Here is a 23901-nt window from a genome sequence, read left to right as displayed (position 1 = left end):
ATAGGAGGTCATACTAGATGATCACGGTGGTTCATTCTGGCTTTTCAATCTCAATCTACAAGGCAACAGATACTTGCATAAAAACAGGTGGCAAAGTCCTGCCCCCAGATGATCACTACATTGACATCAATAGGGTTACATGTTGGTAAATGGAAGCAGAATTTTTGTAAGAATCCAGCCGGTACTGCTGCTTATTCTCCATCTGACATCATGATCTTTCGTGACATCACAATAGTTTCCTAAGCAACGGCAAGGACCCAATCAGAGTTATAGAGTTGTAGGCCAGAAGGGACCACCAGATCATCCAGTCTGACCTCCTGTGTCTCACAGGCCATCGATACCACCCAATACCCTCACTCTACGCCCAAAAACTGAAATTAGACCCCAGTATTACAGCCCACATCCGGCACTTCTTACCCACACCAAACTGCCACTGAAGCCAATGGAAGCGGTGTCCAAGTAAAGAGTGCCAATCTGGGTGCTGCCAGGTGGAGCCATATGTGCTGGAACTAGGGGTGCTGCTCCACCCCCTGGCTTGAAGTGGTTTCCATCATATACAGGGTTTACAGTTTGGTTCAATGTCTCTCAGCACCCACATTATACAAATTGTTCCAGTACCCCTGGGTACAGCAGATTAACAGTCTTTGAAACTAAGGCAATAGTCTCACGCCAACATCCTCACCAATAGGCCGAAGAGAAAACATTTCAAACAAATATTTTGCAGTGTTGAGATCAAATTAGGCCACTAGGCAGAAAAATGGGCTCCTTGCATCGGCTCCCTTTAGCTCATAAAAACCCAAAGCCGAGGGGACTTAATTCTCCATTTGCAGACAGATTTAGTTGATTGACTGAGAGCAAGCAATTCCAGAATATTGTGTGGGTGGGGGATTTAGAGAATTCCACAGCCCTCCAAACTAAGGGAACAAGGGAGTAGAATTTAAAGCCCAGGGTCCTGTCACAGCTATTGGTCTGATGTATTCTCTAAGGAACTTTTATTTTTCAAGGGACTTTTTGTTAGCCTGAGGGCAGATCCTGCCACTATTTTATGAAAGGTAGCACAGCCCCTTGGCTTAAGGGGAAAAGCTAGTTGCTTCTAGTGGAGTGCATGATCTCCCTTGATTTTGCAATGAGACCATCATTATTAGAGAGGCAAGGTCGGCACGGTGTTTATTGGATTGCCTCACCTACCTTTGTTTCAGCGAGACCCTGGGACCAACATGGCTACTACACTGCAATCAGTCATTCTTGTTGCTCATACTGGCGTAGCGCCTAGAGCAGTGGTATCTAGCCAGAGGGCTGAACATTTTATTTCAAGAAGGTGAAGGAGCCACAATCAATACTTTGGGGCAGATTCTTTGCACTGCTCTGCTCCCTTTGAACCACCCCAGCATGGAAAGTGAGTGGAAACCACCCACAGGTCTCTTGCTGAGCGGTTCTCCTGGCATTGGGGAGTCTAGAGTGCATGAAGAACCTGCATAGCCAGCCCCTATATCTTCTTCTCCCCAGTGGGCATGTTAGGGATGGATGGAAAGCATGATGTTAAAGCTAGCTGCATGCTCTGAGAGGATCCTATCAGACCTGACTTGCAATGGGCACGGCTGGTGGATCAGTGTGGATCCAGTTGCTAAGTCCACCTGTGGAGGAGGGGAGGACACAGTAGCCTCTGGGCTACTGTGACCCCCAAGGACTCCCCTGAGCAAGCCCATTGCACAGAGATCAGGATTTGGGTCTTTGCCTCCTCTTCAGCAGCTACAGTGTAGAGGAGAGAAGGTGGAGATGACTATTTCCAAAGTCCAAGTGTACAGAGAACAAGGGCAGGTTAGTATGGCATACGGTGGTGAGGAGGTTAGTCCAGCACTCTCTGGTTCCCAAAGATGGATCCAGTGACTCTTGCAAAGCTCCTATTTGTAGCGTTCTCACCTCTAACATTACCATGATACTTCCAGGCCGGGCGGCTTTGAGCAGGAAGCAAACAATAAGCCATGGAGAGCAAGTGCGATAGTGATGCAAAGCAAAGGCCAGTTTAACATTACGGCTCTTCTCACTCTGCAGCTGCACAGTGGCCTTGGAGACCGACACATGGATACTTAAAAATAAGCACAAATGGCAGCAATAAGAACGAACAGGCCCATTATTTTAATGCACAGAGAGGAGACCAGGCAGGTGTCATTCTCAGAGTGGGTTTTCAGAGCCCGAGTTTTTGTGGCCTTTAAGATGCGCTGTCTCTGGGTCAGGATGCTCTTCCTAGCACCATCCCACTTCCCCGGTCCAGTCAGACGGAACTGGGCTGGTGTGCACGGGCCGAAGAGCACTTCCATGGCCAGCTTCGGATCCGTCAGGAAGAGAAACAGCAGGTTGGGTTTCACGCTCAATAGGGAGGCGAGTTCATCCACATGATCGATGTACTGCACCTGCAGGGTAATGTGCTGGCTCGGAATGTACCTTGGGACAAAGGAGAAAAGCCATATGGACCGGAATCGGTTTGAGGCTGAATGTTTACTCAGACATGTCTGAGACTACTAGGATGAGATCCAGCTCTGACCTTCCCCAGAGATAAAGATGTTGAGATCTGTGGGTTATTGAAAACTGTGATCTACTACTTTAAATTTCAGGGGTCATTGGGGCATTTCCTGGTCCTGCTTGCAAGCAGGGAGTTCTGAGGGAAGCAAGTGATCAGAATTAGTCTGCAAAGAGCCAGACTAGAACAAGGTGGGTGAGTTGAGCCTCTCTGCCTTTGGGAGCAGCCTGCTTTGTCTCGCTCTGCTTTTGGGTTCATGTGTTATGGTCCTAGATTTTTAAAAATAAAGCTTTGTTACATTGCTACCTTCCAGCAAGAATATTTGATGTTTTTATATAACTTCTCTGTGTGCTGTGAAACTTAGCAAGATCCAGAACTGATTTGGCTCTTCTCTAGTTCCAATCAAAATAATCAAACAAACATTCTGCAAGCATCATCCTGCACCTGACTGGATGCATTATGGGCTTGATCCAAAGCCCACTGAAATTAATGGAAATATACACACACACTGACTTCAGTGAGCTTTGGATCAGAACCTATACTACAGGAAATCTCAGTCAATGAGCCTTTACAGAGACACATGTAGCTCATCAATCCTAAAAGACACCAACCAGCCACTTGTTTCAGTTGGTGAGCTCATGTACACTTGCCATGCTGTTTTGTCACTCTGTGTAGCTTCTCTGAGCAGGCATGGTATTAAACTTGAATCCTTTGCAGGATCAGGTCCTAACTGACTATGCAATGGAAGCAGTGAAACTGACAGACATATCATGATGTGAAATGCAAAAAACGAAGAACAAACTAGTTTTCTCTCCTTTCTTTCAGCCACTGCTCTGAGGTGTTCCATGTAAGAGTGGATATAAATGCGTGGCTAGATATGTCATTTTCGAGTTAATTGGGTTCCTTTAATTGAAGACAATCAAATCCTTAGCAAAAACAGTACTAAACAGTTGAGTTACTTAGAACAACCAACTTCTAAACAATTAGCCACCCATAGAGCAGGCATCTTCCAGTGTACTTCACATAAGCAAGGCCTAATCTGTTATTCTTTCTAAAATAAACACATTGGTCCATACTTACACCTCCTGGAAAGGGTGAGACTCCATTGACCTTTAGTTGCTTCTCAATTTACAGTTAAGGAGGCAAAATAGGACTGCCCCAGTTCACGTCTGGGCAGGACCCCTAAGTTGATACCCCTATTGTTGTGAAAAGTGCCATGTGATTTTAACAACTACAGATGGGCAGGACCTCAGCTTTACATCTCAGCCCAAATGTGGATGTCACAAAGCCATAACAACTAGTAAGCCATTAACTAAGTAACTAGCAAGAAAGACCGAACTGCCTACTGCTGAGCATTTTCTTTTTAATGAGGTTGGTTATCTAATGTAGTTATGAGGAGGAGGGAAAAGCTACTTTGTTAAACCTCAGGACGCTTGCTTTTCCAGCCCACTGAATGGATAGGAGAAAGCGTTGCTTGTTTGAGAGTTGTGCGATAGCCGTATACACGTGAATAGTAGGGCTGGCCGGAAAACAAAATTTCCTTCTTACGAAAAAGAAATCAGAGCTTTCAACATTTGTTTGTGTTCTGCAATAGAATGAAAATCTAGTCCTTTCTACAGGTTTTACAAAAAAATGAGAACTCTCATTCCCCACCCAGAATAGCCAGTAGCTCAGTGGTGAGAACACTTGCTTGGAATGTGGGAGATTCGGTTCAGATCTCTGGATGGAAAATAATACTGATGGGGAAACAATACCTCAGTGAAATGAATGAAAATGGTGAGGTGTTTGCTGATTTTGTGGAATGAATGACCTGCTTGTTGGAGGAACTATTTCCCCTCTCCTTACTAGACATAGGATAACTTGTTAAACAGATCTCATTACAGTTCTGTACAAAGGGGGAAGAGCTTTAGAGGATGTTATAGCAGGCATGAGGCAGCAATGGGAATGGACCGTGCATCAGTGATAGCTAACTGGAGAATAAAAGTGACAAAAAAAGAGAACCAAACAGTGATGCCCACTTGTAACATCACTCATTTGAAACCGACGGCAGTACAAAGTTTAGATTTGTGCTAGCAAACAGATACTAGGCACTTGAAAATGAAGATGGCGGAACAGTAGAAGGCAAATGGGAACATGTAAAGGAAACCTTCACCAAAACCCAGGATTCAGGAAGAAACTCTACAATGAATCGCTGTCTGAGGAGACATGGCAGAAAATAAAAGAAAGATGTCAAATTAAACAAACTAAATCAAGCAAGAACAAGAATACGGAAACAGCAACTTCGGGAGGAACGTGCCATGAAGAACAAAGAAATCAAAAAGAGTGCCAAGAAAGACAAACGAGATTTTAGAGACAAAACGGCAACAGTAGCACAAAACAACATGCAGACACTGTACGATATCACTAGACCAGTGGTTCTCAAACTTTTTTTTCACTGACCACTTGAAAATTGTTGAGGGTCTCGGCAGACCACTTAATGATCTTTCCAAATGTTTGTACCGTTAGCTAACTATTGTAAAACGCTTTGGATAAAAGTGCTATATAAAAAAACCTTAATAATAATTAATGAAAATTTAATAAAAAATAATTTTTTTGTTCTACAAATAAAAGCACAAAACTCATATTTTAATATCAGTAGTCTTACCTTTCTAATGTGATGGATGTGCCCTCTCTCCCCTGCCACAGCAGCCCCCGAGCTGGGGCTGGGAAGGAGGGGGGTTTCTCCCCCGCCACAGCAGCCACAGAGCTGAGGCTGGGAAGGAGGGCCATCTCTCCCAGGCAGCTACAGCCCTGGAGCTGGGGAAAGTTGCCTCTTTCTCTGGCCGCCGCAGCCCTGCACATCTCAAATTCCCCCCACCCACTCTTCTCACACCACTGCCCCATCCCACCTACCCTGTATTCCCCCTAAGGCCACCACCTCACCTTACATGTGCGTCTTCTCCAGGATCCAGGCATCTAATTAGTGGAGCCACGTCTGCGCGGCTCCACTAATTAGGTGGGTGGCCCTCCATTGTCTCGTATGCAGCCTCCCAGGCACGCACCTTAGAGGGAACTATCCATGGATCACCTGAATGGAGCTTGCGGACCACTGGTGGTCCACAGACCACAGTTTGAGAATCTCTGCACTAGACATTGTCAGTCAGAAAAACAGATACCAACTAACTAGTCCAAGACAGTGAGGGTAACTTAACCACAAACAGCAGAACAATTCAATATATGGAGGTGGTACTTAGGTGAATTACTGAATGGCGAGCCAGTGGTTAACCCCCTCAGATGTAGAGGAACATCTGAATTAGGACCTATCACTAGAATAGAATCATAGAATCATAGAACTGGAAGGGACCTTGAGCGGTCATATAGTCCACTCCCTTGCACTCATGGCAGGACTAAGTATTATCTAGACCATCCCTGACAGATGTTTATCTAACCTCCTCTTAAAAATCTCCAATGATGGAGATTCCACAACCTCCCTGGGCAATTTATTCCAGTGCTTAACTACCCTGACAGGTTAGAAGTATAGACAGCAGACAATTGGTTAAAAAGTGGAAAGGCACTAGGTCCAGACAAAATCCCAGCAGGGGTCTTTAAGGCAGATTTAAAGAACACACTAGACATTTTGACAGGCTCTTATAAAAGATATGGGAAGAAGAAAAATTACCAAATGAGTGGGAAAGTGATCATATAGTCAAGTTGCTAAAGAAATGTGAACTCAGTCAGTCAAAAAAATGGAGAGACATTCAGCTGCTGTCCAGCCCAAGTAAATATTTACACACATTATCCAAGACAGACTAAAGAAACAATAGAGTCAGGGCTATGACAACAGGCAGGGTTCGGACAGGAGAAATCACGCATAGGTCGAATAGTAATCCTATGGCTCATCGTACAACTGTTGATTGAATGGTAGTCACCACTCTATGTGAGTTTAATAGATTTCCAAAAAGTCTTTGACACAGTGGACAGAACAGTCTTTGAGAAGTTGCTATGCCACTATGGAGTCCCCCAGCAAATTGTGAATATCAGTGCTTCTATGAAAATACGACATGTCAGGTAATATACAACAGCAAATTGGCCAAGCCATTCAAAGTAACTGCCAGCATTAGACAAGGATGTCTTATGTCACCCATGATCTTGCTACTGATAACAGATTGGATAGTAAGAAAGAAAACAGAACCACCAATGGATACACTATGGACTTCTCCTAGAACCTACAAGACCTCGATTTTTGCAGGCAGTATCAACCTGTGATCCCACGTCCACAGAGATATGCAAGTTTAAACACATGCTCTTCGGCCTATGTGTAGTTAGTAGGACTGAAAATCAACACAGAGAAAATGAAAATCACAAGAATCAATACACAACAGAAATGACACTTTCTGGGATTGAGAGGGGATGTCTGACACTTCACGTATCTTGGCAGCATTGTACGCAAAACAGGTGGAACAGATAAGGACATTAAACCATTAACCTAAAACAGCAAAAGCCAGTCATGCCTTCGCAACTCTAAAGCCGATCTGAAGAAATAGAAACCTTGCCCTCTGAACTAAACTCTGAATATTTAACACCACTGTAAAGCCTGTCTTAGTGTATTGTGCTGAAACTTGGAGACTTATCACGACCCTACTAGCTAAACTCCAAATATTTATAAACAGCTGCCTTAAACAAATCCTTAATATCAGATGGCCAGAAAAAAAATTAACAAATGAAGAGCTTTGGAGGAGGATGAAACAGAGACTGATAGGACAGGAAATTATGGTACAAAATGGAGCTAGCTAGGACACATATGGGGAAAGGATTGAATAAAATAACAAGATAGGCGCTGGACTGAGATCTCCAGGCAAGAAGCAAAGAGGTATCCAATTGCAACTTGGAAACACACAACAGGAGCAGAACTGAAAGTCATTAAAATGACATAGGAAGACACTAAGACTGCAGCAGGAGATTGCCAAAGATGGAAGGCAGTGGTGAAGGCCCTATGTGCCGCATGGAATAAAGAGGTTATGGTAAGCCATGTTCAACTCCCTGTTCCAAATCAGACAGGGCAGGTGTTTGAATCTGAGTCTCCTGCATCTCAGGTTAGGAGATCACAGGGCTATTGACTATCCTGGGCTCTCTTCACCGTAAGTGCCATCCTGGAGCTGAGAAAACTTCCTGATGAACTTTTCATTGAAACTGCTACATTTTGGTGACGTTTCAGTTTTGATTAATCTGAATTTTCCGATGAAAATCTGTTTTGTCGTAACATTTCCGGCCAACTCTAGTAAATAGTCAGTTAATAGATGAGGTGCCACTAGGTGGCGCTCATGAATATGTAGCATAGCTCTTTTGTTTTGTAGGCTCAATAAAACATACTGAGCACTGGAAATGGCTTCCTCTGTGCATCTCTGTACATCAGCACTTAACGCTTAACAGATTGGGCCTGATTTTCTTCTCATTTTCTCTGGTGTGAATCAGGAGTAACGCCATTGAGGTCAATGGACTGACACTGGAGTAAAAGTAGCGTAAGCAAGATGAGAATCAGGCTCTAAACCTCTATCAACCAGTCTCTGGGCCCTGAGTCCTCAGAAGATTAACATACGCCACCACAGCATATCCAAATTTCCTTCCTGGGGCACACAGAAGTAGAGATCTGGGTATCTTCCTCCTCCTCCTTTTTTTCCTAGTGTATGACCAAGCTGAAGCAAATTTTTATTTGTTTGGCACTTGATAGCTAATAATAGCACCAGTCAGTCATGGGCAATACAAAACCCAAATTCTGACACTGTGTGGAAGTCGTAGGGATTCTGCACGGGTGCTGGAAAAGAGCAGCACTAGTGAGAGACACACAATACGCCTGGGCAGGTCCATCTGTAGGGATTGAACCAGGGAACCTAAAACAAAAGGCTCTACTACTTGAATCAAAGGACTGCATGCCTTAGCTTGTAGGTGGGAAGAAACTCAAACCTCTTTAGACAGTCCAGCCACTAGGGGGAGGCAGAGATACACGGCTGCATTACACAAAGAAGCAACGGTTGCCTTGGTCACCACTGCTCACCATGATCAACATTTTATCATTCTATATAATAGTCTCCTACCGTTTCTCATTCTCCTTTATCTTCTTGGCAATGTCGGCCATCATGTCATCTAGTGAAGGTAACTTAAGCAGACCTGAGAAAGCAGAATATTTTGCGTTTAGACAGGGTGATTCTTTCTGGATCTCCAAGCATTTTACAACCTCTGATAAGGGACACTTCACAACACCATTGTGTCTATTTTTACTTGCCCTTTACAGATGGGTAAAATGAAGTGGAGAGCAGTTAAGTGACTTTCTCAAGGTCACACATTGAAGCAGTGGCACAGTTGTCCTTAAACTGAGCTTCCTATAACCTGAACAGGGAGATGAACCAGAGATTCCATGGTGTTGACTAGGAACCATGCTATCACTCATCTATTTTATATGCTCAGCTACTAGGGTGATGGGTGGAAGCACAAAAATATAAGCAAGACAGACAGGTGGAGCTGGGGAAAAAAGCCAGGGATCCTGACTTCCACTGTACTGCTCTGCTCACAAGACCACACTTCCCTTCTAATAGGGCACCACTGAACAAGAAACCTTCCCTCACTTCACAAGACTGGGAAACTTTTTGTTTGTTCCCTTCCTTTTGCCACATAGTTCAGCTCAGGTGCATCATCTGCTTTATAATGCAGTTCCTTTGTTAAGTTTTGAAACTGCCTATGCAGGGGCAGATGGCAAGTGGCTTATCTTTGCCCTGTTTGGGAGCTGCTGAGACCCTAGCGACCCTGCGTCAGTTGCTTTAGCAGAGTGCACAAATCCCCAGGGTATAAAAACGGCCTGGCCGTGCCTCCTCTTGCCCCCGTTGTGCTCAGAGCCTGCCAGGATAGTAGCTTAGCTACAGCCCCATCTTCCTATCCAGTTCAGATGGTTCTCCTAGGCTAGAGAGTGGCCTGCTAAGTATATGGCCTGTAGCTGGTATTTATTAAGCTGATGTGATATATCCAGATTGCTTGAATCTCAACTTTAAATAAAATAAGTTTCTAACCCTTGTGACTGTCCTAATCCGAATATCTGCAGCCAGCCTGAAACAATGACTCAGAGGGGTAAACTCCCCTGTTAATCACCTTGTCATGCCAGCTGTAAAACCCAACAATGACCCTTCAGAGTCAACATTAACTATTGCATGGCCGCTCATTTGAGGAAATGGAAGGGGCAAAAGGCAGTGAGAAGCCAAGCAGGGTGGGAATTGAGATTCGCTCCAGGAAAGGACGTGCAGAGGGAAGAACAGAAGAGAGACATGAAAGGGAGAGAAATAGCTAATGGAGGATGAGGCAGGAAGAGAAACAAGGAGCAGGAGTAGCAGTGGCCTACCAGGAAGTAGATTGACCGAGTGATGAACATGGCAATAAGGCACTGAGCATATAACTGAACATTAAGTTTGTAAGTAAAGGCTGTATTTACCCCTCACTGGTATCTGTAACAACAACAGTCACTCTTACGCAGCACTTTTCATCGTTACATTTTGCAAAGGGGGAAACTCCGCCCCAGAGAGATGAAATGATGTGCCCCAGGTCACTGACAGGGCTGGGATAGAACCCAGCATTCCTGAGTCCCCGGCCTCCACTCTAGCCACTAGGCCACACTGCCTCTCTTGATTTGATACCCTGGCCCATGGGGAACTATCAAGCATGGATTTCAGCCTTCTCCTTCAAATCAGCCTCGCACCCCTGCTTAGCTCTTGTATTGGGTCTATGGCGGTCTATATAGGTTCTCAGACTGGGCTCATCACCATAAGTATGGGAGATGCTGAGAAATGTATGGAATGCTGCTGGGAAGTGTTAGCAGAGTGGCAAGCGGAGAACCTCTGGTGCTCATTTTTCTTACCCTTAAAGACCCTGGTGGCCCAGCGAGCTTGAAGCTCCGCAATGGGCATGATGGCCCCCAGTGGCTGGAGGAGGCCGATGATAGCCAGCGTGGGCTTCTCCAGGTGTGGAGGGAAGACGAACTTATACAGGGGGACACGGTTGTTGTTGACTCTGAGGACGTTCTCCTCCAAGAAGGGGAAGGAGAAGTTGTATCCTGTGGCAAAGAGCACGACGTCGATGTTCTCCTCCCGGCTCCCGTCCACAAAAATCACAGCCGTGTCGGTGAACTCCTTCACATTGGGCTTCATCAGCACCCGGCCAGAAACGATGGCGTTGGGCAGGTCGTCCCCCACGATCGGGTACTTGCTGAGAAACCTGTAAGGTCAGGAAGGAGGAGAGAACTGAGTGTGAATAGGCTGTGCTGGGTTAGAACAGTGGAGACTCAAGAGAAGGTACGATTGCAGTGTGAGTAGCTATACCTGTCCTAGCTTTAATCTAGTGGTATGTCTATGCTGCAGTTGAGATGTGTGACTGCAGCACATGTAGAGATACCTGAGCTAGCTTTGCTGTAGCAAGCTCAAAGCTCACTAATGTAATAATACCGGGGATAGCTTCAGCAATGCGGGGTAGCGGTACGGGCAACCTGCTCAAGTATGTACCTGGGGTCCTGGGGTGGGGATTGTACTCAGAAGACTAGCCCCTTCACTGCCCCCACTGCCATGGCAACATTGCTATTGCTGCTTGTCCTTTTGCCACATTCTTCCCTTCCATTGCTTGCGATAATCTAGCTAGAGCAAAGCTAGCTCAGATCTGCCCGCCTGAGCTGCAATCACACCTCCCAGTGGCAGTGTAGACATAGCATGAGTAACAATAGCAGTGAAAGCAGGGTGGCACAGGATTGCACCCTTACTTACCTTGGGTGCTTACTCAGGTTGCTAGCCAGCCTGTCCTGAAGCCTTTTCTGCCATATCTTCACTACCGTTGTTACACCTGCCTGCTAGATTAAAGCCAGTGTGGGTATGCCTACCTGGGCTACAGCCACATCTGCGCTTTCAGTGTAGGCATTCGCTAAGGCTAAAATGGTCAAAGATACCTAGATTTATTAGGCACCCTGTCGCAGGGGGCAGCTGTCCCTGAGCACCGTCTGCTGGTTGAGGGTCCCGGCACTTACTACACTTACTACCATTTTAGCACAGAAAGCACCCATGTGTAAGTTTATTTACTAGTCTTCCAAATAACTGTCCACAATCTTCAAGCAAACCTTAATGTCCCACTTCTCTGCACCGAGTTCTTCAGGGACTCAACTCCCTCTTCCTGGGCAAAGACCCTCATTGCTCCTTTGCCAGTGAAAGTCAGCTAAAATGATAGCTCCCATCCCAGGGTAATCGCAGTCTTTCCCAGTCCGTATCTGCCCCCCCTTGGCACTACCTTCTTTCCAACGGGTTCCAAGCAGCTTCCTCCTGCTACTTCTGGTTCTTTATTTCCGGAGACACAAGCCGTGGGCCACTCCCAGGAGCCTGGCCTTGCCCCGGGGCCTATCCTAGCCCCTTTCTGGAGCTGCCCATTTGCCGCATTCTTCCCTCCCTGCAGCTTTCTTCTTGCTCTTAACTCCGGCGTCATCCTGCCCCTCATTAGGGCCCAGCCTCAGTCGTCAGGGGAGTGGACCCACTTCACTTACAGGGGCTGGCCACCCTGTGCCACACCCTGTGCCAAGGGGGTAGAGTGCCTAACCCCCCTGGGGGGCTTTTCTGCCCAAGTTCTTGTAGACATGATAGTTGTCTAGTGCTTAGTCAGGGCCGGCTCCAGGCACCAGCCGAGCAAGCTGGTGCTTGGGGCGGCAGCTTGTAGGAGGCGGCATTCCGCCCAATCCTAGGGTGGCACGGCCGTTTTTTTTGTTTTGTTTTTGTTTTTTGTTGTTCCGCTCCGGCCGCCCTGTAGGGGGCAGCGGCGTGGAGGAGGGGAGCGCCCTGCAGCAAGCCCGGCAGGGCAGCCCGCGTCCTTCCCTCCCAGCCGACAGGAGCGGTGCGGAGCCCTCCCGGCAGGGGGCATGGCGGGAGGGGCCGCGTGGCAGCGCCCCGCTGAAGCCTTGGCCGCCCCCCTTCTCGCTCTCCCCCCGCTCCCTCCCCTCCCCCCGCTAGCTGGGGCACATCTGCAGGGCAGGGAGTCCCCCTGCACCCTGGCTCCGGCCGCGCTGCAGGGTTTTTTTTTTTTTTTTTGCTGTTCTGGCCGCTGCGTTTTTTTTTTTTTTTTTTGCTTGGGGCGGCCAGAAAGCCAAAGCCGGCCCTGTGCTTAGTGCAGGGAATTTAGAGCGAGGACTCCTGATTTCTGCTCCTGGCTTGGCCAGTGACCTCGGGCAAGCAACTTAAAAGTCTGTGAGGGATGGACTTGAGCTGCAAAGTTCAGTCCTGGATCTTGAGTCTGTGAGCATTTCCGTCCTGGGCTGTGGATCTCCACCCTGTGGGCATCATTTTACCAGCCTCTGAAATGGGAACATCACCACTCACTTCCCCCACAGGAGGTTTGTGAGGCCTCATTCAACCACGCCCAGTACAAGTCCAAGACACTATGCACATGCTCACATGACCAGTCCCTCCCACTGCTGAGGCGACACTCTATTTTTAGCATGGTAATTTGACCAAAGCTAGCGCGGGTACATCTACCTGAGCTGGGAATTACCTCCCCAGCTTGAAGTGCAAAGTCACATGTTACAGTGTCACCAGCTCTCATGATTTTATTGCAAGTCTCACAATATTAGACGTTTTTCTACAAGCCCCAGCTGCTGGAGTTAAGTGATCAGGCGGGAACCTCAGCTTTCCTTAAGAAAAAGTACGTCTCTAGCCCTCATGGTTGTGAGGAAAAGCTGGAAAACATGACCCAACTGCATCCTAAAGCCTAAAATTCCATTGACTTTCAGAGAGACTTTGGCTCCAAAGTGCCTAAATCATTTTTGAAAATGGGACTTAAGAAACTAAGTTACTTAGGATTTTTGGAAAATTTTATCCATAAAATGCCCATGACTGTGAGAGTCCTGAAATAGAGGCGTTACCTGAATTTAGGTTTCAGTCCATAGTTTTCATGGTTAAACCTGGCATTCAGCTTGTTCTCCCCCCACCGGTTCATCAGGTACAAAGGGATGATGTGGCGCAGCATATTTTTAAAGCGTGTGAAGTGTACCACGTCGAGGGGGAAGCCGTTGTCAGAGACACGATTCACCACCCAGGCGCCCGTCCTGGTGCTGAGAAATACCTGCCGGAAGAGATGCAGAAATGCAACAGGTCAGGGCTTTTGCTCTTTGTTCTGTGCCTGTACCTGTACCTGTCTGCTTGTGAGGTGCAGGCTACTTGGGGTTAGTTTAATTGCTAAGCAAGTAGTATCATTTGGGGATATCACGGTGGGATGGCTTGGCCTCTCTTTGTAGGTGAATAAAAATGAATATGTTTTACATAAAAAAAGACAAAATGGATCCAATCCTACAATCCTTCCTCAGGCAAAAATCCCACTGAATTAATTTATCATCATCATTTGTACTCCAGTGCTGCCTTGGGGCCCAACTCAAGGATCTGGGCTCTCTTGCACTAGGTACTGTACAAACAAAGGTGATGAAGACAGTTTTCACTCCAGAGAGCTTGCAGTTTAGAACGAGGACAACACACGACCAGTGAATGAAAGAGACATGTGGAAAGGGGGGGAGGTGGGATAAGGTAACAGTAAGATGAACAGGTTTTGCGTATCAGACGGTAATTTCTGCTTGCCACTTGATAAGGGAAAACTCTCGTTGAAATGGCTAAGTAAAGATTAGGAAACTGCAGGATTGGGGCCCATTTTAAAAGACTAAGGACAAAATTCTTCTCAGATTCACACAGTAATTCTCACCATGGATTTCCTACAAAATGAGGGTGAGCAGAGCAGCAGAGAGGAGATCCGCTGAGTTGACCCAACAGTAGAAGTTTGCCCCAATTTGTTACTCCCCCTTTTAAGTGTGGCTGTAACTAAATCAGTTTTCCCAGATAAATGCTTAGCAATTCCTTAGGATCTATGCTTCCCCTTCCCAGTCTGGGGGAACCCCAGTGAATGTCTGTGGTAGTTCTGGGAATCAAACAAGTGGACAATAAGCCATGCTGAATATCTGAAATCACTTCAGTTTAAGACACTGCCCCTTTTCTTTTATTTACAGCTTCCTGGACACAAATTGCATTCCAAAGACCTTAAGAGGTCATTTGGTATCCTACAGTGATGGTCCAAAACACTGCCTCTTACAGTAGACCCTGATCCAAAGCTCATTGAAGTCAGTGGGAGCCTTTCCACTGACTTCAATGGGACTCAGATTGTGTCCAAGCTGTGTTACGCTCTAAAGTGACTTTAAGGCTAAGATGTATTTGTAAAGTAAGATCAGTTACAATTTCTGCCTTCTTACCATTTGCATGGCAGTGGGTCCATACTGAGTTGCATGCACTGTTAGCATGGGGCTGGGATGGGCACACGTGGTGTACATCAGGAATAAATTTAGCTCTACAGCTTGCAATTATATTATTGGGCCATTACTGTCAGTACTGTCCTTACATGCTGCAAGATGAAGACTCAGTGTGAATGGAACTTGTGCAGTCATATCAGAGGCAGAATAGGAAGAAAAATCTTCAGCAGAGACTCGGATAAGAACAAGTCTTATTCATACCCAGTAGCTAAATAAAACAACTCAGCACCATCCAACCTCTGAGGCTGAAATTGCTGGAAGGTGATAGCCAACAGTACCTGTTTGGTTGTGTGACTGAGATCCAAACTAATATCTACTCCAGAATTTCCCAAGCCAACCACAACCATTCTCTTGTCCCGAAATTCTTCTGGATACTTGTATTCCCGGCTGTGCATTATTTTTCCTTTAAACTTCTCTACACCTGCAAGGGGAGAAGAAACCAGAAGGTGAAAACTCAGCCAGGAAGTCATTATATAAAAAGGAGCACTTCTACACCTGGCCAAGATGCATCTCCAGTGCCTGGAGAGGGTGTGAGAAAGTCCATGGAGAGGCTCTGGATAAGGGAATATCTCCATGCGGGACAACAGTGTCTGTAGGGTCACTACGAAGGTGTGTGTATGGTTTTTAGATCCACACACAGCAGGTCTACATGCCCTGAGGGAGGAGAGCATCAGGCCATAACCAAAACTCCTCTCAGACCTAACTATAGCTGGATGTTGCCCAGAGACCTGGGCGCCCAAAACTTTGCTTCTGGTTCAAAGGCTTGGAATCCATCCCACCCCTCCGTCCCCAGCTCCCTCAGCTTCCAGGAGCAGAGCCCTTCTAACTGGATGTTGCTTTTGGGTTAAGGACTCAAAGATTTTTGCCCTCAGCACAAAATGGTACAAGACCTAGGGAAGGACAATATACATGAGCAGGGTGTGCTTCTGCTGACCCTGCCTCCCTCTATAGTTTGACTAGGCTCAAAATGAGGTGAAGATTTCTAACCATCTGAAGAGTGAAGTTCTGGAACAGCCTCCCAAAGGGAGCAATGGGGGCAAAAAACCTAACTGGCTTCAAGACTGAGCTTGATAAGTATATGGAGGGAATGATATGATGAGACAGCTTACAATGACATCTGGCCCATTGGTGACTGCCAGTAGCAAAAATCCCCAACTGCTGGAGATGGGACACTAGATGGGGAGGACTCTGAGTTACTACAGAGAATTCTTTCCCAGGTATCTTCCTGGTGGGTCTTGCCCACATGCTCAGGGTCTAACTAATCACCATATTTGAGGTCAGGATTGGCAGAGACCCTGGGGGGGGGGGGGTCACCTTCCTCTGCAGCGTGGGGCATGGGTCACTTGCAGGTTTAAACTAGTGTAAATGGTGAATTCTCTGTAACTTGAAGTCTTTACGTCATGATTTGAGGGCTTCAGTAACTCAGCCAGAGGCTAGGGGTCTATTACAGGAGTGGGTGGGTGAGGTTTTATAGCCTGAAATGTGCAAGAGGTCAAACTAGAAGATTATGAATTCCTTTGAAAAGATTCACAAGCTCTAGGGCTGCGTAGCCACCCTTAATAGCCCCCTTATCTGAACCGCTTCAGTCTGTTCATTCCCAGTTAGAGCGGGTCACATCCCAATCACCAAGAGACTTGATACTTAGTATCCCACTGACCTGGGAAGCATTCCAGGGGTAAGTAAGGATCTATGTGGTGGCCAGTGCAAACCAAAATGGCATCGAAGATGGCCGAATTCTGCTTCCCGTCTGTCTCTGTGACAACATCCCACTGGCCAGTGGTGGAAAAATCGGAGCATTTTCTTATACTGAGCACGCTTGTCTAGAAGAAAAGCAGACAACCCCTTACTTTGACTTGGCTTTATTTTGTTCCTCTATTCATGCTGAAGTATGCGGTATGAGAAAGCCAAGAAGCCACACACCCAAAGCCAGTCAGGCAAAGGAGAACTGTCTGAATGACAGCTTATGCAGGCGTAGCTGGAGGCATGGAGAAAAGTACAGGGAAACCAGTATACATACTAATATACCGGGAACCAGCCATCACAGTTTTGGGGTAACTGCACCTTTGACACCCCCCTTCACGGTCTGCTCCAGGAATACCCCATGTCACCTCCCTCTGGGCAGAGACCTGTGTCCTTCCTTCTGACCATGAACTTTAGGCTACAGCCCGTCTGCACTTCCCTGTGTTTCTCTCAGCAGGTCTGACTAAAGTCCAGCCCTTGCGCTTTGCTCCCTCTCCAGGGGCTATGACCAGCATATGCAGGCAGTTATCAGTAACCGGATAGCTCTTTCAAAGCAGAGTACATTTATTTTAGGATATAAACATTACAGAGTACATGTAAAATAACTAAAAGAGCCTAAATGCATATTTAAGCTTGCCAGTTTCTCCATCAGTCCTGGCAGATTCCAGTCCTTCCTATGGGTTTGGTCCCCCCCTTGTACATAAGATCACATCCGTTTGCTGGATTAAAATGAAGGTTTGTCTATCAAGTCAAGCTGGCCCTCTATATCCCAAGCTCTGACTCCTGGCTCTCTTGAGCCTGACTTGAACCAGTGTATGAAAACCATCCAAGTGGCTAGTTCTTTGCTGGAGCTATTTACAGCTCCTGGGACTTCATAATTACCCGCCCCCTCCTTGATTCTAGTTCCTGGCCAGATGACAATCCTTGGCTCACAGAGATCTAGATAACATATACAGATAATATTCAGGAAGTTAATACCACAGTCCCCCAAGATACTGCATGTGGTTGTAAATATCTGTCTGAGAGTAAGGACAATGTGAGTAATTCAGGACATCAAAGCTAACCACTTGCTCTTGAGGAATAACATCTGTATTCCATGTCATAAGGTAATATTTAGTGTTTGTTCTGTAACTGTAAATCACCAGACAGGAGAGAACTATTAATGAGACTGAAATACAAGTTTCCAACAGGAGGTGTTATGAGCTGCCCATCAAATGAAGACCCATCAACACCAGACAAACCATTGTGGAACATCAGAGGACAAAAGACTGTGTTAATTACTCTCCCTAATGAAGAGATGTGCAATTGAATTCCTCCCAACAGTTGAATTTGCAACTCAAAACAGACCAGGGAAGGAATAAAAAGCCCTAACAAGGAGGAACTGTATCTTTTATGCTTCTTGGACTCTGAAGGGCAAGGATTACTACGCATGAGCAAAAGATCCCCAGGCCTGGGTTAGCCCTAAAGGACATATCAAGCTTGTTTATCATAACAGCTTCTATTACTTTTTGAAACTTAAGATTGGAACTCATTTGTGTGTCTATGTTTACCTACTTTAACCTTGTAAATAACTATTTCCTTTTCCTCGTTAATAAATCTTTAGATAGTTTATTATAGGATTGGCTACAAATGTTGGCTTTGGTGTGAGATCGAAGGTGCAACTGATCTGGGGTAAGTGACTGATCCAGGGAGTTATCTGAATATTGTTGTGATTTTTGGTGGAAGGTAAAAGGCAAGCTTGCCGAGGTGGCAAGATAGATCGGAGTACCCAAGGGGACTGTCTGTGGCTCTATGTTAAGACTATTAAAATGCCTGAGGAGTTTACACTTGATACATGGTTGATGAAATCTAAGTATAGAACTCAGAGCCAGTTTGGGGTTTGTGCCCTGCTACTTAACAGTTGCTCTGAGGTTGGTACTCATGCTCATGAACCACTGCAGGACAACTTGACAGAGGAGCAGGGCAGGAAAATCTTTTTGAGTAGCTCTAGATTTGCTATCTATTGCTACTATCCAGCCTTCCAGGAGAGCTGATGTAATTCAGCTTTGCTGAAATATCACCACGCAAGACACTGTTTGGTGACCATGTCACATAATGTCATGTGTGATAATATCACAGCATCCCATGTAATGTCATCAAATTTATTGGATTAGGGGGAGCAGTTAGCCCACAGAGCTGCACTTGACTTCCATACCTCCAAAGAGATGTCATTTCTTTCATACCTTAAAGCGTATGTATTGGAGAAGATCAAAATGCTTGATGTACATTCTGAAGTAGTCCATGACTTTGCTGTTGTGCATGTAGTTGGGGTAGTCCTCTGGGATGGGGAAATCGCTGTAACCCATCATTTCCTTGGAAGTGTTAATGGTCACAGATTTATAAATACTGGCTTTCCAATCCGTATCACACTCCTGCAGGAAACAACCAAACCAGGACAGGATTTTCAAATAATTAATCCAGAGGCAATACAAAAAGGTTCACCATTCAAGTTTGCTTGACATAAAAACATCCCAAAGTTGGGATGCTTAACTCAACCTCATTCACGAGTCTGAAAATCTAGGCTGGAAATTTTATGAGGACAGACATGCTTTTACACCATTTCACCACTTCCAATTCCAGCCCCAGCTGGAACCCAGAAGGGAAGAAGCAATGCAAAAAAGAACGAGCAAACATTTCTAAACCTGTCTGGCTCGGATGTGATTTGTGTAATGTTTTAGAGGGAATGGGAGTTTTGGTTCAATGGATGCTGTTCACCTTTTGCTGTGAATACTACCCTCGGAAATGGAGTGAAACCTGAAGATTTCAGTCAAGATTGTGGACACTATATTTTTACAACAGAGGGAAAAATTGGAGTCATTGGCAGAATTTGTCAATAGCTGAACAGGAATTTATGTCCCCCCCCCTTATATATGAATTCTGAAAACTCCTTATATCATTCTTGACAAAAAAAAAACCCTCCCCTCAAGCCAATCTTACAGGGGTAGTACTCAACAGGACTTAAACCACTACAGGTGAAGGTCAGGAATTTTCAAGCTCACATGTATCCTGTGGGATTTGAAATTCCCCTCAAAACTATGCCTTCCTGAAAGTAAAGAGCAATATTGTTCACTACGGCTTCCAGTTGATAGATACTAAATATTCCAAACAATTTGGCTGTGCTACATTATTGTCTCAGAAATCTTATTCAACCAGGTGGTATCTACTATATTTCACAGACTATACTTACAATGATCACCTTCAGAATAAAATCAAGACAGATGTTTTGTTTTAGCTAGAGTTTTCTAGATTGTAAAAGACATTTGCAGTTCTCCAAAGCACAGGAAAACAGAGAAAGGGACCATTACTTAGTAGAAATCAATATATCTGGATATAAACAACATGCCTAATTATTGTTCACGTTTTAAGAGGTGAACTGATCTCCGTGTTTGGAGCTGAGAAGGAATGTCCCCTGGGGCATACAGACAGGACATGGATACTGGCAATTTTCACTTTCATTCAAGGATCTCAGTGTTTCATGACCATTAAAAAATAAAAGCTCATATCACTCCTGGAAGGTAGGGAAATATTATCCTAATTGTTAAAGAGGAGTACAAAAGAATAGTACAAGCATGAAGGGACAAAATCAAAAAAGGCACAAAAGGAGTTACATATAGCAAGTGACATAAAAGGCAATAAGAAGAGATTCTTTAAATACACTAGGAGCAAGAGAAAGATGAAGGAAAATGTAGATTCTCTACTTAGTGGGGAAAGATTGCTAATAACTGATGACATCAAAATGGTTGAGGTGTTCAATGCCTATTTTGCTTCAGTCTTTGCTAAAAAGGTTAATGGTGACCAGATATTCAAAACAATTATCATCAAGGGGGAAGGAATGCAAGTCGAAACAGGGAAAGAACAGGTTAAAGAATATTTCAATAAAGTTACATGTTGTCTAGTCAGCAGGGCCTAATGGAATTCATTCAAGGGTACTTAAGGAACTAGCTGAAGCAATCTCAGAACCATTAGCAATTATCTTTGAGAACTCATGGAGGACAGGTCAGGTCCCAGAGGACTGGAGAAGGGCAAACGTAATACCTATCTTTAAAAAGGGAAACAAAGAGGACCTTGGGAATTACAGACTGGTCAGCCTACCTTTGATATCAAGAAAGATAGTGGAACAAATGTTTAAACAATCAATTTGTAAGCATCTAGAGGACAATAGGGTTATAAGGAATAGCCAGCATGGATTTGTCAAGAACAAATCATACCAAACCAACTTAATTTTTGTCTTTAACATGATTACTGGCTTAGCAGATAGGGGGCAAGCATAGACATGATATATCTTGATTTTAGTAAGGCTTTTGACTCAGTCCCACATGACATTCTCATAAGCAACCTAGAGAAATGTGATCTAAATTAAATTGCTATGAAGTGGGTTCTCAACTGGTTGAAAGACCACACTCAAAAAAGAGAAGTTATCAATGGTGTGCTGTCAAACTGGGAGGGCTATCTAGTGGGATCTTTCAGGGGTCAGTCCTGGCTCTGGTATTATTCAATATTTTCATTAATGACTTGAATAACAAAGTGGATAGCATGCTTATAAAATTTGCAGATGTCACCAAACTGGGAGGAGTGAAAGCACTTTGAAGGACATGAGTAGAATTTAACACGATCTTGACAAATTGGAGAACTGGTCTGAAATTAACAAGCTGAAATTCAATAAAGATATGTACAAGGTACTTCATTTAGGAAGGAAATACCAAATGCCCAACTACAAAGTGGAGAATATCTGGCTAGGTGGTAATACTGCTGAAAAGGATCTAGGGTTCACAAATTGAATATTAGTCAACAATGTGATGCAGCTGTAAAAAAATCTAATATTCTGGGATGTATTAACAGGAGTGCCATAAGTAAGACATGAGAGGTAATTGTCTTACTGTACTTGGGATTGGTGAGGCCTCAGTTGGAGTAGTGTGTCCAATTCTGGGCACCACACGTTAGGAAAAATATGCCCAAATGGAAGAGAATCCAGAGGAGAGGAAACAAAAATGATCACTGGTTTAGAAAACCTGACCTATGAGGAAAGATTTAAAAAACTGGACATGTTTAGTCTTGAGAAAAGACGACTGAGGGGGGAACCTAATAACAGCCTTCAAATATGTTAAGGGCTGTTATAAAGAAGACACGGAGCAATTGTTCTCCATGTCCACTGAAGGTAGGACAAGTTGTAATGGACTTAGATCTGCTGCAAGAGAAATTTAGGTTAGATAGTAGGAAAAACTTTCTAACTATAAAGGTACTTAAGCACTGGAATAGGCTTTCAATGGAGGTTGTGGAATCCCTATCATTGGAGGTTTTAAAGAAAGTGTTGGACAAACACCTGTTGGGGACGGTCTAGGTTTACTTGATCCTGCCTCAGCAAAAGGGGCTGGACTTGACGACCTCTTAAGGTCCCTTCCAACCCAACATTTCTATGATTCTATGATTGTAACTGGTGGGGAAACGGAGGCAAAGCATGATCACACAGGAAATGTATGGGAGAGCAGGGATCAAAACTCCAACGTCCTGATTCCCATGCCTATGCTCTAGCCACATGACCCTCCTAGGTTAATGCCAATAAGGTATGCATTAGAGCTTGCTGGAAAGTGCTTTTTCTCCTCCCTGCCCCCCATGACATTTTCACAACAAATCATTTAGTGAACGTGATGGGGTGAAGCGCCTAGAGAGCAAGGAGTGAGGGAAAGAGCTGATTTGCTGGATGGGCTGTCAATCACCCAGAGAGACCGGCGGGGACTTGTCATTGCCTGCAAAGGATTCTGGGTGGTGAAGCCCTCTATAAAACTCCCTCTCTTCCAGCTGGGAGTCAGAGTTGCAGGGGGAAGTGTCATCTGGAGGATGCTGGGCCTGCTGGAGTTGTGGTATGGAAGGTATTCCTGGTTGGTGCTCCCCCTCCTCCCCCGCCCTTTTTAATTTAAAATCAACCTTGATATTTTTTAAATCCCTCTGAACTCCATCTCACTGCTTCATCCTTGCTGTTGATCACCACCACAGTCAAAAACCCAATTTAAAACCATATTGATAGAAAATGTTTGACCAGCCCTAGTAGGCATACCTTACTCAATTCACTTCCCATAATGGCATGATTCTTGGGCATTGGTGGATCTCACTTATCCTCAGAATCCTCTCTTCCCTCCTCCATTTATGATATTAAAAAGGTATATGCAGAGAAAAATCATGCAGCAAGCAGTCTCCTTTGTATGGGAAGCCCACTCTGATTTGAGGAACAACACTGCTGTGTGTATCGCCGCATAGAGAATAGGCATTTTCCAATGCAGTCAGCAATCTCTCTGCTCATTTCTATTTGAGAAGGGACATGTCTGGTTGTGCAGGAGGAACTGGAGTATTCAGAACCCCTTGGCTTATATGCTGTCTATAATGCAAGACCCTGGAGACAAACTCAACTTACCTGGAACCGCCACAGTCCCCCGATGTCTTCACTTCTCTCAAAGCACGTTGGCTGGAGTCCTTCATCTAAACAGCATTTAAGGGCTGTTAGGCCACTGGCCCCTGCTCCAATAACTGCAACTCTTTTTGCCATAGCCTTCTGTGTTGGGGAGGGTAAAGCAGAGTCAATCCACCCCTGAGTAGTTCAGCCTGACCTAGGGTAACTTATATTATGGGCTTATGTGCATATGCTCTTACTGTTAAAAAAATCTGTTTTATGCAGGTAGAATCGGTACAGAAAACAAGGTTGTTAAGGTGACCTGCAACGAACTGTAGCGAAATCAGAACTCCAGCCCCGTGCCCTGACCCCACTATGCCCTGCCTCAACCAAGCTTCACAATCATCATTGGTGAGTACAGTATTAAGTAGTTTGTTTAAAATTATTTAAAACTTATACTGTATAAGTATATAATGGCTTTTGTCTGATGAAAAAAATTTCCCTGGAACCTAACCTCCCCATTTACATTAATTGTTATGGGGAAATTGGATTCACTTAACATTGTTTTGCTTAAAGTAGCTTTTTTCAGGAACAGAAGTACAACGTTAAGCGAGGAGTTACTGTATATTCTGCAGGGGCATTAAAGTATCCAAAGATGCACCTTTTCCAGGTGAACTCTTGGTGATTGAATGAAAAGGCCAATTTATGTTGATCACCTGGATCTGTTTTTAGCATCCAAAACCCATTTGCTATATTCAGAGCAGAGAAGATTTTTGCCTCGGACACGAGAGCTTTCCTCTGATCGGTGTACCCCATTGGTCATTGGAATAATGGTACTCATTTATTAAGCTGTCTAGAGTCTACCATGAGCTGCCAGGTCCCACTGGGCTTTAC

At 45.0% G+C, this 23901-nt stretch overlaps 1 protein-coding gene across 1 annotated transcript; it reads right to left on the bottom strand.

Moving 5' to 3' along the window:
- Window positions 1–2087: 2087 nt before the first annotated feature.
- Window positions 2088–23163, bottom strand: LOC135883131 (flavin-containing monooxygenase 5-like). Its single transcript, XM_065410190.1, has 8 exons — window positions 23032–23163; window positions 18809–18997; window positions 16504–16666; window positions 15125–15267; window positions 13422–13621; window positions 10395–10750; window positions 8590–8662; window positions 2088–2442 (listed from the first exon to the last, which is right to left on the bottom strand). Exons 1-8 carry the CDS (start codon window positions 23161–23163, stop codon window positions 2088–2090), a joined length of 1611 nt encoding a protein of 536 aa, XP_065266262.1.
- Between the last annotated feature and the right edge of the window lie 738 nt (window positions 23164–23901).

Source organism: Emys orbicularis, chromosome 8 (assembly GCF_028017835.1).
Source record: "Emys orbicularis isolate rEmyOrb1 chromosome 8, rEmyOrb1.hap1, whole genome shotgun sequence".
Classification (NCBI taxonomy): domain Eukaryota; kingdom Metazoa; phylum Chordata; order Testudines; family Emydidae; genus Emys; species Emys orbicularis.
This window is presented reverse-complemented; position numbering and strand designations above follow the sequence as displayed.